Genomic DNA, 13,969 nt, shown 5'->3' with positions numbered 1-13,969 from the left:
TAGCAGCTTCACAGTCTGACGCTGTTTAGGAGCTTTTAGTAGCTCCTAACAGGTCCTGCTCCTCTTCCTCATCTTAACGCCATTAATCAGCCAGTCTGTCTGATCAGCAGCAGGCGAAGGGGAAGGGGCACATTGAGATATTTGTAATTATCTTACCAGGATAATAAAACACAGGACGAGCCAATTCAAAGATCAATTTTTATTAACTAACACAAGAATACTAAAACAATGTCAACATTTCAAGATAAAATTATTTCTTTTGCCCTTTTCACACAGAAAATGACAGTACTAAATATCTAACAATATCAGAAAATGTAACAATATCAGCAGTACAACAAAAAGTGCCATTACCCATAGGTGTTTCTGAAAAATAAAGTCAATAGTACAAATAAGGTGCAAAATATGATTGGCTCTTTGCTCTTTTGTCAATGAGTTTATTTCCTGAGGTCCCCTTTTTGGCCTTGGATATCATGAGTAGTTATACTACAGTAAATAAATAAATAAATAAATACCTGAAAATGCACAGTAAATAACATGATAAATACAAAACTTTAAAAACACACATATGCTGGGTCAAGACAACCACACAGCATCTGGTTCAGAGTCAAATGCTTTAAGAACACCAGTCATTATTGCAAATATACTGTAAACGATAGTTGGCTGTCATTCGCCACCATACATATATATATATACATATATAATATCAGTTCCATTAACACAATCGGGATTTATTTCAGTTAACTATATGAAAATAATTTATTCACTGTTAAAATGACTTCTTTGACCACCAATTGCTCCTCGAAAAGCAACATCAAATTAGGCTGTAAATACCAAAATTTTAACTTCACATCTATATAACAGCTCCCTGGATATTCCTGAGGCTTGTGTTGAAAAGCCTCAGACAGAGACCTACCTCTCTCTCTCTCTCGCTCTCTCTCTCTCTCTCTCTCTCAGAGCAGAGGCAGAAGGGGAGGGACACAGAGCGCTGAGCACCGGAGTGAGCAGAAAACCAAAAAATCGGTCTCAGCGCGCTACACAGCAGGATTTGGAGCTCGGTGGAAATATCTCTTTTCCCGCAGCAATGAGTTCAGTTCAGGCTTTGAGAGAGTTTATCAGCCAGAGACTAACTGCTGCTGCTGGAGAAATCTTCACCGCGTTTGAAGCAACTATCGTCCACTACGAGGAGGAGATGGCTCGTCAGCGCGAGCTGCTTCAGATCAGCTGCCAGCATGAAATCCAGATGCACAGAACAGGTACGGAAAAAATCTGAACGAACACATGAATCTGATTTCGGTTTGTCCACTGCTGACTATCAAATGAGCCCTGCTGATTATAGCAATGAAATTATTTTGACAAAAAGCAGACTTTTTCACAATTTTCATGAATTTTTATGAATAATGTTCAATACCTTCACTGTAATGTTCTGCAGATTAATGAATCTCCGTCCAACTATCTAGAGTGCTACTGATCATGCTACAGCAATTAGCTGGACAAAAAGAGACTTTTTAATATTTTTAATGAAACACAAACCAAGAATTAAGCACTGAATTGAATTGAATTGGATTATGTCTTTATTTTTCCCACAAGGGGAAATCTGTTTCTGTCCCGGCAGCCATTTACAGGTGGGGAGGCTGTGCTTCCTAAGGGAAACAAAGTTAGGATGAGGAACCAAAAAAAAAAAAATAAGAAGAAGAAAGAAACCTGCACACAAATACAGCAATGACATTAGACAGTTGCTTCAGTTCAGCAGACCAGCCGTCACAGCTTTCACCACTGTTCATCAGCAGAAGGGTGGGGGAGGCGCTGGAGTGGGGTAGGGAGCGTCATGGATGCAGCGTGTTTCATTCAGTTTATCGGTCTGTGTGTGTGTCTGGGGTAAGCCCGTCTCACTCCATGGTGTTCTGGTCACTGTGTCCCAGTAGCAGGCGGTAGTTGCCTTGGAGACGACCTCGACAGAAGCAGTCCAATAGATAAACAATCCTTTCACCTTGAGCCTGTCTGAAGATTGTTTTGAATTCCAAGGGGACCCAGATGCAATCAGTAGGTATCTTGTTTTGGTGTGGAAGGAGCTGTTTGACCTTCCCCTGCTTGGTTCTCTCCTCCTTCACACACACACACACACACACACACACACACACACACACACACACGAGCAAGGCCTCAGTCCTGTACTGGCAGATAGAAAAAGCGTCCGCCTCCTCCGAGAACCAAGCAAGAAGGGCATGATGAAAGCATGAAGACAAAAGAAAAAAAATCTGTAAATTGTACACTTTATTTTATGTACGAGCACAACTCTATGCAGAAAAAAGAATGTGCAGAGCGAGGGTGAGCCAGATCAGTTTACAATGTTCTTAATTTAACTGACGAGCAATTTCCTAGTGCACCAACAAACACAAAGCAAAATACTTTTATTACTCCATCCATTCCTGCAGGATCCCGTTTCATCCTGCAGGGTCAAATGGAGCCACATTTCATTCAAGATCTGATATTGTGGTTTTAACTTATAAATGGAGTTTCTTATGGGAATTTTATGTGTACCACTTACAACTTTGAGAAATGAAACTTTCAACAGAAATTGTCTTTGGCGTCTTATTGAAACTTCCTGTCTTAAAGCATAAGTTCGGTTTAAACAGTTTTCACGTTGTTTATAGAATGAAGTACAACAATATACTCACCCAGAAGGCTTTTCTGATCCCAACAGTGCTTCGGGAGAAATTTATATCCAAAATCGAGCGGCGCACATCCGTATTGGTCTAGCAGACAGGGCATCGGTAACGCCGCTCCTAAAATGGCTTTAATCGTTAAAAAACTCATTAGTTTCACCAATATTTCATCATCACTCACGCCACTCCTCCATGACAGCCCAGTGTCACGATTGTCATATATGCAGATATATGTTCGATTTGAATGTACTACTTGGCGTGCACGCATATCTAACCACCTACATCTAGATATCTATGTCTATATATCTAGGCGGTAGTGTGACGTAAACGGGAGCTACGGAAGCCACAGTGTTGTTGTGTGTATGTTTTTTCAACTGCCGATGCTAACGCATGTTTCTGATACCTGCTCTTGGAATAAACATCCTCACGCTGCCAAACGCCTCTGGACTTCTTCAAGCATATTACATTGTGTAATACGAGGGGGGACCCAAAAGTCCCCGGACTGTGGTTATAAAAAAACACCAAGAATGATTTCAGACTTCTGGCCGTTATATGTTGCTATAGCATAGCCTTAAGCATAACCATGAAAAATTTCACCTCCCAAAGACACACAGGCAGCTCACACGCAGCGTTTATGTTACTACCCTTCTTTGAAAAATGTGAAAATGGTTCCACGCCTCTTAACCACGAAGCAGAAACAGGCTGGCGTGGACATGTGCCAGAAGCTGAAAAGGCAGCTGGAGGACGATGGAGGCTGTTTGGGAAGAAAAACACTGCTACGGCAGCTCCGGGAGGGTAGCCGCCCGTGTGGGCCGGTTCTCCCGGGTGGGTCATGGCCCTCTGCCTGTGTGGGGGGTCGGCTCTTGGGCCTTGGGCTCTCGGCTCTGCCCGCCCCGGGCGTCTGGCGTCCGGGATGGGCCGGCTCCTGTCGGTCGTGGCTCCGCTGGGCCTGGGCCCCGGGACCGCCGGGGTCCCCGGCCGGGGATTTCCTCTGCCACATTTCTGAACCGGGACGGGGGCGTCTGCCTGTGGGAGCAGTTTGGATCCGGGCTCTGTGATGACCGCTGGCTGTCTGGGCTCTGAGGGCCTCTCTGGCCTGCTTCTGGCCTTCTCAGGGGTCAGAGGTCATATATGCATGATCACTATCACCATCACTATCACCATCATATTTGCATGATCACGCTGATCTTTAATCACTCTTCACATACTCGGTTACCTTGTCTTCTTGTGGTGGTTAGAATAATGGTGATCTGTAGTAGCCCTCTCTTGATGCACGCCCTGAGTTTACTACTAGTTACTAGTCTGTTTTGGTGTTCTTCCTCTCTTTATCTTTCTCTCTTTCTGTCTCTCGCTCTCTGAGCGTTTCCGTCCCGGTCCTGTCCGGCAGCCAAGCCGGACGCCAGCTTTAAATAAAGGCAGCAGCAGGAGGAGATTCATTCTCGTCCTGCTGCTAACATTAAAATCTGTTCGGATAGTAAAAGGCTACAATCATACAATATTGCACACCTCAGCTGCTGAACAGGACAAGGGAAGAAAAAAAAACAATCAGAACATCCAACCTTAGAATTATCAGACGCTCCAAGTGAGCACCGGAACCCGCCAACCCCCACCTCTCCGACGGACTGGGCGGCACCGAATCCCCCCCGGGCCCGCACTGACGGCAGAGTCCCCTTTGGGGACGCTTGCTATTCCCCACTTTGAAAAATCAGCAGTCTTTATTCTTACACAGACAGTGACGGAGGAAGGGTGGGGTGAGGTACGTTGAAATGCATCTTATCAAATGGGGGAGGGTGAGAAAGATGAGTTCACACACACGCACATACACACACACACACACACACACACACACACACACACAAGGTTCAAGGCCAAAAGATTGCTTATCTATCTATTCCCTCTCTCTCTCTCACTCCCAACGCAACCCACATCACCTCTGGACTGCTTCGTTCAAGGCCGTTTCCACGGCAACTACCATGTGCAAGTGGGTGTCACCATGAACTGGAGCAAAGGGGGATGGGCCAAGTAGGGGTGGGCGATATGGCCTAAAATTTATATCACGGTATAATTTGAAACTTACACGGTAGAAGGTATATATCACGGTATAATTTGATATATAAATTTCAGCATAACAGTCTTTTAATGGTTATCATAGCACATGGTAAAAGCATGGAAGCAGGAAGTAGTTTTTAAACTATTAAATAACATTAGCCAACTTGCAAGATTAACTTGCTAGATGGGGGCGTGCATAGACACAGCGGCTCACGGCTCTCTCTTTCAGTGCCTGTCTGTGTACTGTGCATTTGTTTGTTTGTGGACTCTCCACGTACACGTTTGCAATATACCGCTACACCCACCAGGATCTTTTAGACATCGGCTACCGACACAAACTGATGGTTTGCAAGGACTTTCACCACCGATTTAACATCCCTGACGAACTGGCGAGACCACCGGGTGCTCCGTGGATTGTTGTCGGGTCTGGGAGGAGACGCAGGCGGCGTCGGGAGGATACAACCAGAGGATAGAGTCCCATCTCGCCAGCAACAGACCAGAGAGGTGTGGCAGGGACCTGAGTGTGTCGCTGGCAGAGGAGCTCAACAGCTTCTTTGCCCGCTTTGAAACACCGCAGCGACACTCACCTGCTCCAGCCCTGCCCCCACCCCCACCAAGTCCATGCCATCCCCCAGCTAACTGTAGGCGAGCAGGATGTGAGGCGTGTGCTCCTGGCAGTGAACCCCAGGAAGGCCCCGGGCCCTGACGGTATACCTGGAAAGGTGCTCCGGGTATGTGCATACCAGCTGTCCGGAGTCTTCAGCAGGATCTTCAACATCTCTCTGGCCCAAGCAGTCATCCCCACCTGCCTGAAATCTGCCACGATCATCCCCATTTCGAAAAAGTCACTCGCATCCAGCCTCAGTGACTATCGCCCTTTTGCCCTCACACCAATCATCATGAAGTGCTTCGAGAGACTGGTTCTTCGTCACATACAGGACTGTCTCCCCCTCACCAGTTCGCACACCAGGCGGACAGGTCCACAGAGGACGCCATCTCCATAGCCCTGCATGCGGTGATGAGTCACCTGGAACAACGACACAGCTATGGATGCTCTTTGTGGATTACAGCTCGGCCTGTACTGCCTCTACACCTACGACTGCTGTCCAGCACACGAAAGCAACACCATCATCAAGTTTGCTGATGACACCACAGTGGTGGGACTGATCTCACAGGGAGATGAGGCAGCCTACAGAGAGGAGGTCCAGAGGCTGTTCACCTGGTGCTCTGACAACAACTTGGCACTGAACACACAAAAAAAACCAAGGAGATCATCGTGGACTTCAGGAGGAACGGGAGTGACCCCCCACCCCCCACCCCACCCCTACATCAATGGCGAATTTGTGGAAAGGGTCCACACATTCAGGTTCCTGGGAATCCAGATCTCCGATGACCTGAATGGCCAACGTCACAGCTGTCATCAAGAAGGCCCAGCAGCGTCTCCACTTCCTGAGAGTCCTCAGGAGGAACAACCTCAACAGGGAGCTGCTTCAGGCCTTCTACCGGTCGTCCATTGAAAGCCTGCTGACCTACTGCATCTCCACCTGGTACGGGAGCTGCACTGAGGCAGACAGAGGGAGGCTTCAGAGGACAGTCAAGGCAGCACAGCAGATCATTGGCTGCCCTCTCCCCTCCCTGATGGACATCTACTCCACCAGGTGCCTCAGCAGAGCTCGTAACATCATCAAGGACAGTTCACACCCCGGTGCCCACCTGTTTGACCTGTTGCCCAGGTGCATTAAAACTAAAACAAACGGACTGAAAAACAGCTTCTTCCCGAGAGCCATCATCATCCTGAACCTGGATTTACTATGACCTGGTCACTAGTGCTGTGATATTTATGCCTGCCACTGCGGCTGCAGCTACTTTTTTTATGTATTATTTATGCTCTTTTTTTAGTTTGTTATATTTGCACTGCAGGAGAAGCTCTCCAATTTAGTTGTACTTTTGTATAACAATAAACTTTTGTATGACAATAAATGCTATTCTGACTCCGAGTTACTTTGAATCCAAACCATGTCCAGATTATAGATCAGGGGTCGGCAACTTGATTTGTCGTCAGACCGATTTTTTTGACTGATCCTCGTTCGTCGGTGGCTAACAGCTAAGCTAACAGCTGACTGAGGCACCGATAGCGTCTATCAGCGGGCTACTTTTACAAAGTGTCCCTGAAGGCAGCAGGAGCTGCTCGGCCAAGGTTGTTCACTGAATCAGAGGGTTTCAAGGTGTTTCACAAGTAATGATGGAGGTTTAGGAGGAGCTGGATACTAACAGGTTAATGGACGGTGTTACTGCCTCCGTGAAGCAGCTGCCTCAGATTCTCAAAATCATCTAGCAGGCCAGATATTATTGTTTGATCGGTGGGCCGCCAGTTACAGATCGCTGTTATCGATGTTGCACCAATCTTTTTCACGAGCTCTTCTTCTGTCTGTTCACTGCTCGCAGCCATCGCTAATGTTGTGTACTTCTCATTCGGCGAACGGGGAATCTAAAAAGTTGCATAACTGCCACCTAGAGGACGTAATGTGCTATCGCAATTGGGCGGTATGACCAAAATCCCTACCGTGGGCCAAATTTATATCGCATGCGGTTTATACGGTTTATACCCCCCACCCCTAGGGCCAAACCACACACACACACACACGGACTGACAAACTGAAGAAGCCACACACTCGCCATACACATTCCCTCCCCCACTCTCAATGTCTCCACCACACTTCTCTGCTGATGACCAGCAGTGATGACACTGATGATGAAGCTGCGACCGCTGATCTGCTGAACTGAAGCAATTGTCTTATGTCATGCTACGTATGTGCACGGGTTTGGCTTTTTTTTTTTTTTTTTTGGTTTTTCACTTCTAATCATGGCTCCCTTTGGAACCATGACCTAAACTGATGTACCTTTTTTTTTTTTTTTTTTACAAGATGTACCTTTTTTTTTTTTTTTATTAAGAGGAGGATCCTGTTGAGATGACTGTTCCTGGTGGTGAAAGTGAGAATTCCCTGGACTCAATGAGAGACTTGACCACCCAGCGACTCAATGCTGCTGCCGGAGAAATATTCACAGAGTTTGAACGAACTATCCTCCATTGCAAGGAGGAGAGGGACCGTCAGCGCAGACTGCTAGAAATCATCAGTAATCCTCAAATCAAGTTACACAGAACAGGTATGGAGAAGTCTGAATGAACACATGAATCTGCCTGATGGAAGATCTCCATGGTTATGGCTGTGTTCGGTTTATCCACCTCAGACAGAAACCGGATTTGTTTGTTTTTTTTGGGGGGGGGGTTTGCCATAGGACTTATTTAACACCAAGCAAAAGACATTTTTAGGTTTGGCAGGTTCAACTCCTGCTGTACATTCTGTAGTCAGAACATCATGGGTACATTAATACATGTCTTATGGGAGTGTTCAGATGTTCAGCGATTTTGGGTTAAAGGGCAACTCCGGTTTTTTGACACCTGGACCTTATTTCTAGGTGTGTGCATGCCCATATACTCACTCAGACAAACATTGTGCAGCTCGGAGTCCTTCAGAAGTTATTTAGATCCAACCGATTTAGCCGCACTTAGCGGGGGCCACGGCAGGGGAGCTTCAGCGCCGGACATAATCTATGCAAAATCGCTCATTTCGGCTATATTTTTTCATCCATTGCCAGTGTTATCATAAAGTCAGCTCGTCTACCGTCTTCAGGTGGGTCAGCTGACAGTTTTCGCTAACTTAGCCACTATTAGCTCGGATGGGAACGTTGGAGCTCCTCTCCCCAGCAGAGAGGCACTTTGGCTGGGCTTCGGCTCTCACAGCGCGTGGGCGTCTGACTTCCAGGGCCGAGTTGGTCCGAGTCGGGGCCGAGGTGGGTAAACGACCCGGAGCTTGCTCCACAGAGTCTCTGGAGGTCGCGGTGCGCACGGGCCGCGGTGCGCGCGGGGACCCGCCGCGTTCCGCCTGGATGTCTCTCCTCACCGAGGGTCTCCGGAGGTCTCCAGGCCGGCCTGGTCGTGGTGCGCGCGGGGACCCGCCGCGTTCCGCCTGGATATCTCTCCTCACCGAGGGTCTCCGGAGGTCTCCAGGTCGGCCTGGTCGTGGTGCGCGCGGGGACCCGCGTCTGAGTGAATATATGAGCATGCACACACCTAGAAATAAGGTCCAGGTGTCAAAAAACCAGAGTTGCCCTTTAAATCTGTGGATAAGATGTCTAATCTGGTGGGGAGGAAGCTCCCGTTGGAACCTGTTTTTCTTCTTCTAAATGATGATTCCCGGTTCGGGAATTCCCAGATCGCTGAGATAGAGCGTAGACTCTGGTTGGCTGGCATGACTGCTGCAAAAAAAATCATTGCTCTGAGGTGGCTTCCACCACATCAGTTATCAATAAATTGGCTACAAACTCTTCTCAAAGTGATCTACCTGGAGTCATCAGCTCGTATTAAAGCTAGGGTTGGCAATCTTGGAAAACTAGCATGTATTCGAATGTAGCATCTCCCCAAGGCTCCGCCTAGCTCCACCTAGCTCCACCCAGCTCCCACCTCCTCGCACCCGCTTACAAACAAGCACCGCTGTTATGGGGGGAACATACGCAGAAGCAGCAGAAGCAAGGAGTTTCTGATCGCCTCCCATGTTAACCTATCTGACTGCAGGCACACAAGGCGCAGGGGAGCGCCGCGCGCCGTGGCTCGTGCTCTGCAGCGCGCCCGATCGGCTTCGTTCTATTTTTCACGCGAGCCGCGAGCGCTGAGAGCACTTGGCAACGCGCACACTGAACCAGGGCCAGTGCACGCCATTGAAATGTACGCACAGGGGGCTGGTAGAACGGCGAAGGGATTTGATTGGTTGACAACCAAGGTGTTGGTTGCTGTTTTTCCTGTTTTACTCCTGGTGTAGATAGCGGATATTTTCCGCTCTACTTTAAGAACACGATATGAATTGCTTCCCCTCGGGTCATAAAGATCATTTTAACCAGTATTTAAAAAAATGTATCTAATTAAGATCGCCAACCTTTAATAATGCCAAGCCAAAAACATTGGTGATGTGGGAAAAGGCTGCTGAAGATGCAAGAAACTATTATTGTGACTTTTGTGTCTTTCATCTCCCTAAGCCATTGGTTGTTCATCAGCTCAAGGTGCATATCAAGCAATGATGTTATGGCTGAACGATTTGAAATTTGAAGAGAAGATCTCAATTTCACTCCTTGGATTACAGTTTGTTCTTTGAAGCTAACTATTAAAAGTTAAAAGTTTACTATTTATCTTGTTTTTGTTTTTCATCCCTTCAGAACTTCCACAGCAACGTGACTGTAGGAAGGAGCTGCTCCTTAAACAGGAACCAAACTACTGTCTGGAGCAGAGAGAACCAGAACCTCCACAGATCATAGAGGAACTAGAAGAACCAGAGCTTCCACTGATCATAGAAGAACCAGAAGCACCAGAACCTCCACAGATCAAAGAGGAGCAAGAAGAACCAGAACCTTCACAGATCAAAGAGGAGCAAGAAGAACCAGAACTTCTACAGTTTAAAGAGGATCCTGAAGAACCAGAACTTCTACAGTTTAAAGAGGATCCAGAAGAACCAGAACGTCCACAGATCAAAGAGGAACTAGAAGAACCAGAGCTTCCACTGATCATAGAACAACCAGAAGCACTAGGACCTCAACAGATCAAAGAGGAGCAAGAAGAACCAGAACCTTCACAGATCAAAGAGGAGCAAGAAGAACCAGAACCTCCACAGATCAAAGAGCAACCAGAAGAACTAGAACCTCCACAGATCAAAGAGCAACCAGAAGAACCAGAACCTCCACAGATCATAGAGGAACCAAAAGAACCAGAACTTCTACAGTTTAAAGAGGATCAAGAAGAACCAGAACTTCCACAGTTTATAGGGGAACAAGAAGAACCAGAACTTCCACAGTTTAAAAAGCGCCAGGAGGAACCAGAACCTTCACCAATTGATGAGCACAAGGAACTCCGTACCAACCAGGAGGGAGAGGAAACATGTAGTACAATTATTCATAAAAAACGTAAATTATGTCCCAACTTAATAAGTGTCACTGAGAAGAACGTGATTTGTGAAATCTGTGGTACAAGTTGCAGCCAACAGAGCAAACTGTTGGTCCACATGAAAATTCACACAGATAAGAAGCCGCATTCTTGTGAAACATGTGGGAGACTTTTCAGTAGGCGGAGTCATTTGTTGCGCCACATGAGAGTTCACACTGGTGAGAAGCTATATTGCTGTGAAATTTGTGGAAAACGTCTCAGTGATTATTCTTGTATGAGAGGTCACATGAGAACTCACACAGGTGAGAAGCCATATTCATGTGAGACATGTGGGAAAAGTTTCAGTTTGAAAAAGAATTTGCTGGTTCACATGAGAACTCACACTGGTGAGAAGCCGTATTCTTGTGAAACATGTGGGAAAAGTTTCAGTATTTATTCGAGTTGGAGAAGTCACATGAGAACTCACACAGGTGAGAAGCCATATCCATGTGAGACATGTGGAAAATGTTTCAGTATTTATTCTGGTTTGAGAGGTCACATGAGAACTCACACAGGTGAGAAGCCATATTCATGTGAAACATGTGGGAAAAGTTTCAGTGAAAAAAAGACTTTACTGATTCACATGAGAACTCACACAGGTGAGAAGCCTTACTCTTGTGAAACATGTGAGAAAAGTTTCAGTTCAAAAAGAACTTTGCAGGTTCACATGAGAACTCACACAGGTGAGAAGCCGCATTCTTGTGAAACATGTGGCGAAAGTTTCAACCAACGGAGTGCCTTGTTGGTCCACATGAGAACTCACAATGGTGAGAAGCTGCATTCTTGTGAAACATGTGGCAAAAGTTTCAGCCGACAGAATAAGTTGTTGGTCCACATGAGAACTCACACAGGTGAGAAGCCGCATTCCTGTGAAACATGTGGGAGAAGTTTCAGTAAACAGAGTCTTTTCTTGATCCACGTGAGAACTCACACAGGTGAGAAGCCTTATTCTTGTGAAACATGTGAGAAAAGTTTCAGTTCAAAAAGAACTTTGCAGGTTCACATGAGAAATCACACTGGTGAGAATCTGCATTCTTGCGAAACATGTGAGAAAAGTTTCAGTTTAAAAAGCACTTTGCTGGTGCACATGCGAAGTCATACTGGTGAGAAGCCGTATTCTTGTGAAACGTGTGACAAACGTTTCATTGTAAAAAGCGCTTTGCTGGTTCACATGAGAACTCACACAGGTGAGAAGCCGTATTCTTGTGAAACATGTGAGAAAAGTTTCAGTTCAAAAAGCGCTTTGATGGTTCACGTGACAATTCACACAGGTGAGAAGCTGTATTCTTGTGAAACATGTGGGAAAAGTTTCAGTTCAAAAAGAACTTTGCATGTTCACATGAGAACTCACACAAGTGAGAAGCCGTATTCTTGTGAAACATGTGAGAAAAGTTTCATTGTAAAAAGCGCTTTGCTGGTTCACATGAGAACTCACACAGGTGAGAAGCCGTATTCTTGTGAAACATGTGAGAAAAGTTTCAGTTCAAAAAGCACTTTGATGGTTCACGTGAGAATTCACACAGGTGAGAAGCCATATTCTTGTGAAACATGTGGCAATAATTTCAGCCAGCGGAGTCAGTTGTTGGACCACATGAGATCGCACACAGGTGAGAAGCCTTTTTCTTGTGAAACATGTGAGAAAAGCTTCAGTAAAAAAAGGACTTTATTGGCTCACATGGGAACTCACACAGGTGAGAAGCTGTATTCTTGTGAAACATGTGAGAAAAGTTTAAGTTCAAAATGGGCTTTGCAGGTTCACATGAGAACTCACACAGGTGAGAAGCCGTATTCTTGTGAAACATGTGAGAAAAGTTTCAGTGAAAAACATTCTTTGCTGAGTCACATGAGAACTCACACAGGTGAGAAGCCGTATTCTTGTAAAACATGTGGTAAAGATTTCAGGCAACAGGGTAAGTTGTCAGTCCACATGAGAAGTCACACAGGTGAGAAGCCGTATTCTTGTGACACATGTGAGGAAAGTTTCAGTTTAAAAAATACTTTGTTGGCTCACATGACAACTCACACAGGTAAGAAGCCATATTCTTGTGAAACATGTGAGAAAAGTTTCAGTTCAAAATGGGTTCTGCAGCTTCACATGAGAACTCACACAGGTGAGAAGCCGTATTCTTGTGAAACATGTGAGAAAAGTTTCAGTGAAAAAAAGACTTTGCTGTATCACATGAGAACTCACACAGGTGAGAAGCCATATTCATGTGAGACATGTGGGAAAAGTTTCAGTGTACGTCAGACTTTGAGAGTACACATGAGAACTCACACAGGTGAGAAGCCGTATTCTTGTGAAACATGTGGCAAAAGTTTCAACCAACGGGGTAACTTGTTGGTCCACATGAGAACTCACACAGGTGAGAAGCCGTATTCTTGTGAAACATGTGGCAAATGTTTCAACCAACGGAGTACCTTGTTGGTCCACACCAAAGTTCACAAATAGATGAAGCCATGAAACACTCGACAGGAGATCTCATTCAGAAAGTGCAGCATTTTCACCAAGAAAACCCACCAGTGCTTTGGTTCAGACCCTCACCTGAGCATTTCAGCTGACTTCTTAGCACCCGTTCTCAACATCAATATCATCGACTTTCTCTTTATGGCAGCTGATTCTACACTTCTCACCATCCTCTTTTGAGTCCAGCTGTCACAACAACCCTCTCTAATTGACTATCTTCCATTGGCATCACCCACACTCGATCAGACGGGTTCTCTTCCTGCCTCTCTCCCTGTGCTCACTTCATTTAGCTCAAATCCTTCCAATGCGTCCCTTTCCCAATTTCCTCTTAGCAGTACCTTTATATGTATGCATGAATATAATAATAATAAGATCCATCCTGTTTTCGTCAGTAGTTTTATTTGTTTGCTCAAAGTGTTGTCTCATCTGTAATCATGCCCATGTTGGTCCACTGGTTGAATCTGGTGCCAAATGAAGCTCTCTGAGGCATTGAGGCCTGTACAGAAAAGGGTTCAACACACTAATCTTTGGTGGCATCTGGTGGCCAAAAGTCAGAAGAACACATAGAATGATCTACTCCATCATGGTTTCCCTCAAGGGTTGAGTTGACAGCTTCTGTTTAAAGCTTAACTATGCAACTGTTGCTCTCGCGCTCCCCCTACTGGTCTCCTGTGAAAGCTCACTGTCGTAAACGTTCTCCGCATCCGTCCATCACCAACCCTCCTCCACCCCCACCCCCACTTGCAGAAAAAGCTCAGAATCAGT

The 13,969-nt window shown here is 46.0% G+C and overlaps 1 protein-coding gene across 3 annotated transcripts; it reads left to right on the top strand.

Moving 5' to 3' along the window:
• The first annotated feature begins 979 nt into the window (after positions 1-979).
• On the top strand, positions 980-13,946 carry LOC115382793 (zinc finger protein 585A-like). 3 transcript variants are annotated; one of them, XM_030084690.1, is made up of 4 exons: positions 980-1,253; positions 7,665-7,877; positions 9,981-12,767; positions 13,020-13,946. In XM_030084690.1, the coding sequence occupies exons 1-4, from the start codon at positions 1,082-1,084 to the stop codon at positions 13,187-13,189; spliced, it is 3,342 nt and encodes a 1,113-aa protein (XP_029940550.1). In that variant the 5' UTR covers positions 980-1,081; the 3' UTR covers positions 13,190-13,946. The 3 variants fall into 3 exon arrangements, with proteins under 3 accessions (XP_029940550.1, XP_029940548.1, XP_029940549.1); XM_030084688.1 differs by having other exon boundaries at positions 9,981-13,946; XM_030084689.1 differs by lacking the exon at positions 7,665-7,877 and having other exon boundaries at positions 9,981-13,946.
• The last annotated feature ends 23 nt before the right edge of the window (positions 13,947-13,969 follow it).

This window comes from Salarias fasciatus (assembly GCF_902148845.1).
Source record: "Salarias fasciatus chromosome 7 unlocalized genomic scaffold, fSalaFa1.1 super_scaffold_4, whole genome shotgun sequence".
Classification (NCBI taxonomy): Eukaryota; Metazoa; Chordata; class Actinopteri; order Blenniiformes; family Blenniidae; genus Salarias; species Salarias fasciatus.
The sequence above is the reverse complement of the archived record's forward strand: the minus strand, read 5'-3'. Positions and strand labels throughout refer to the sequence as shown.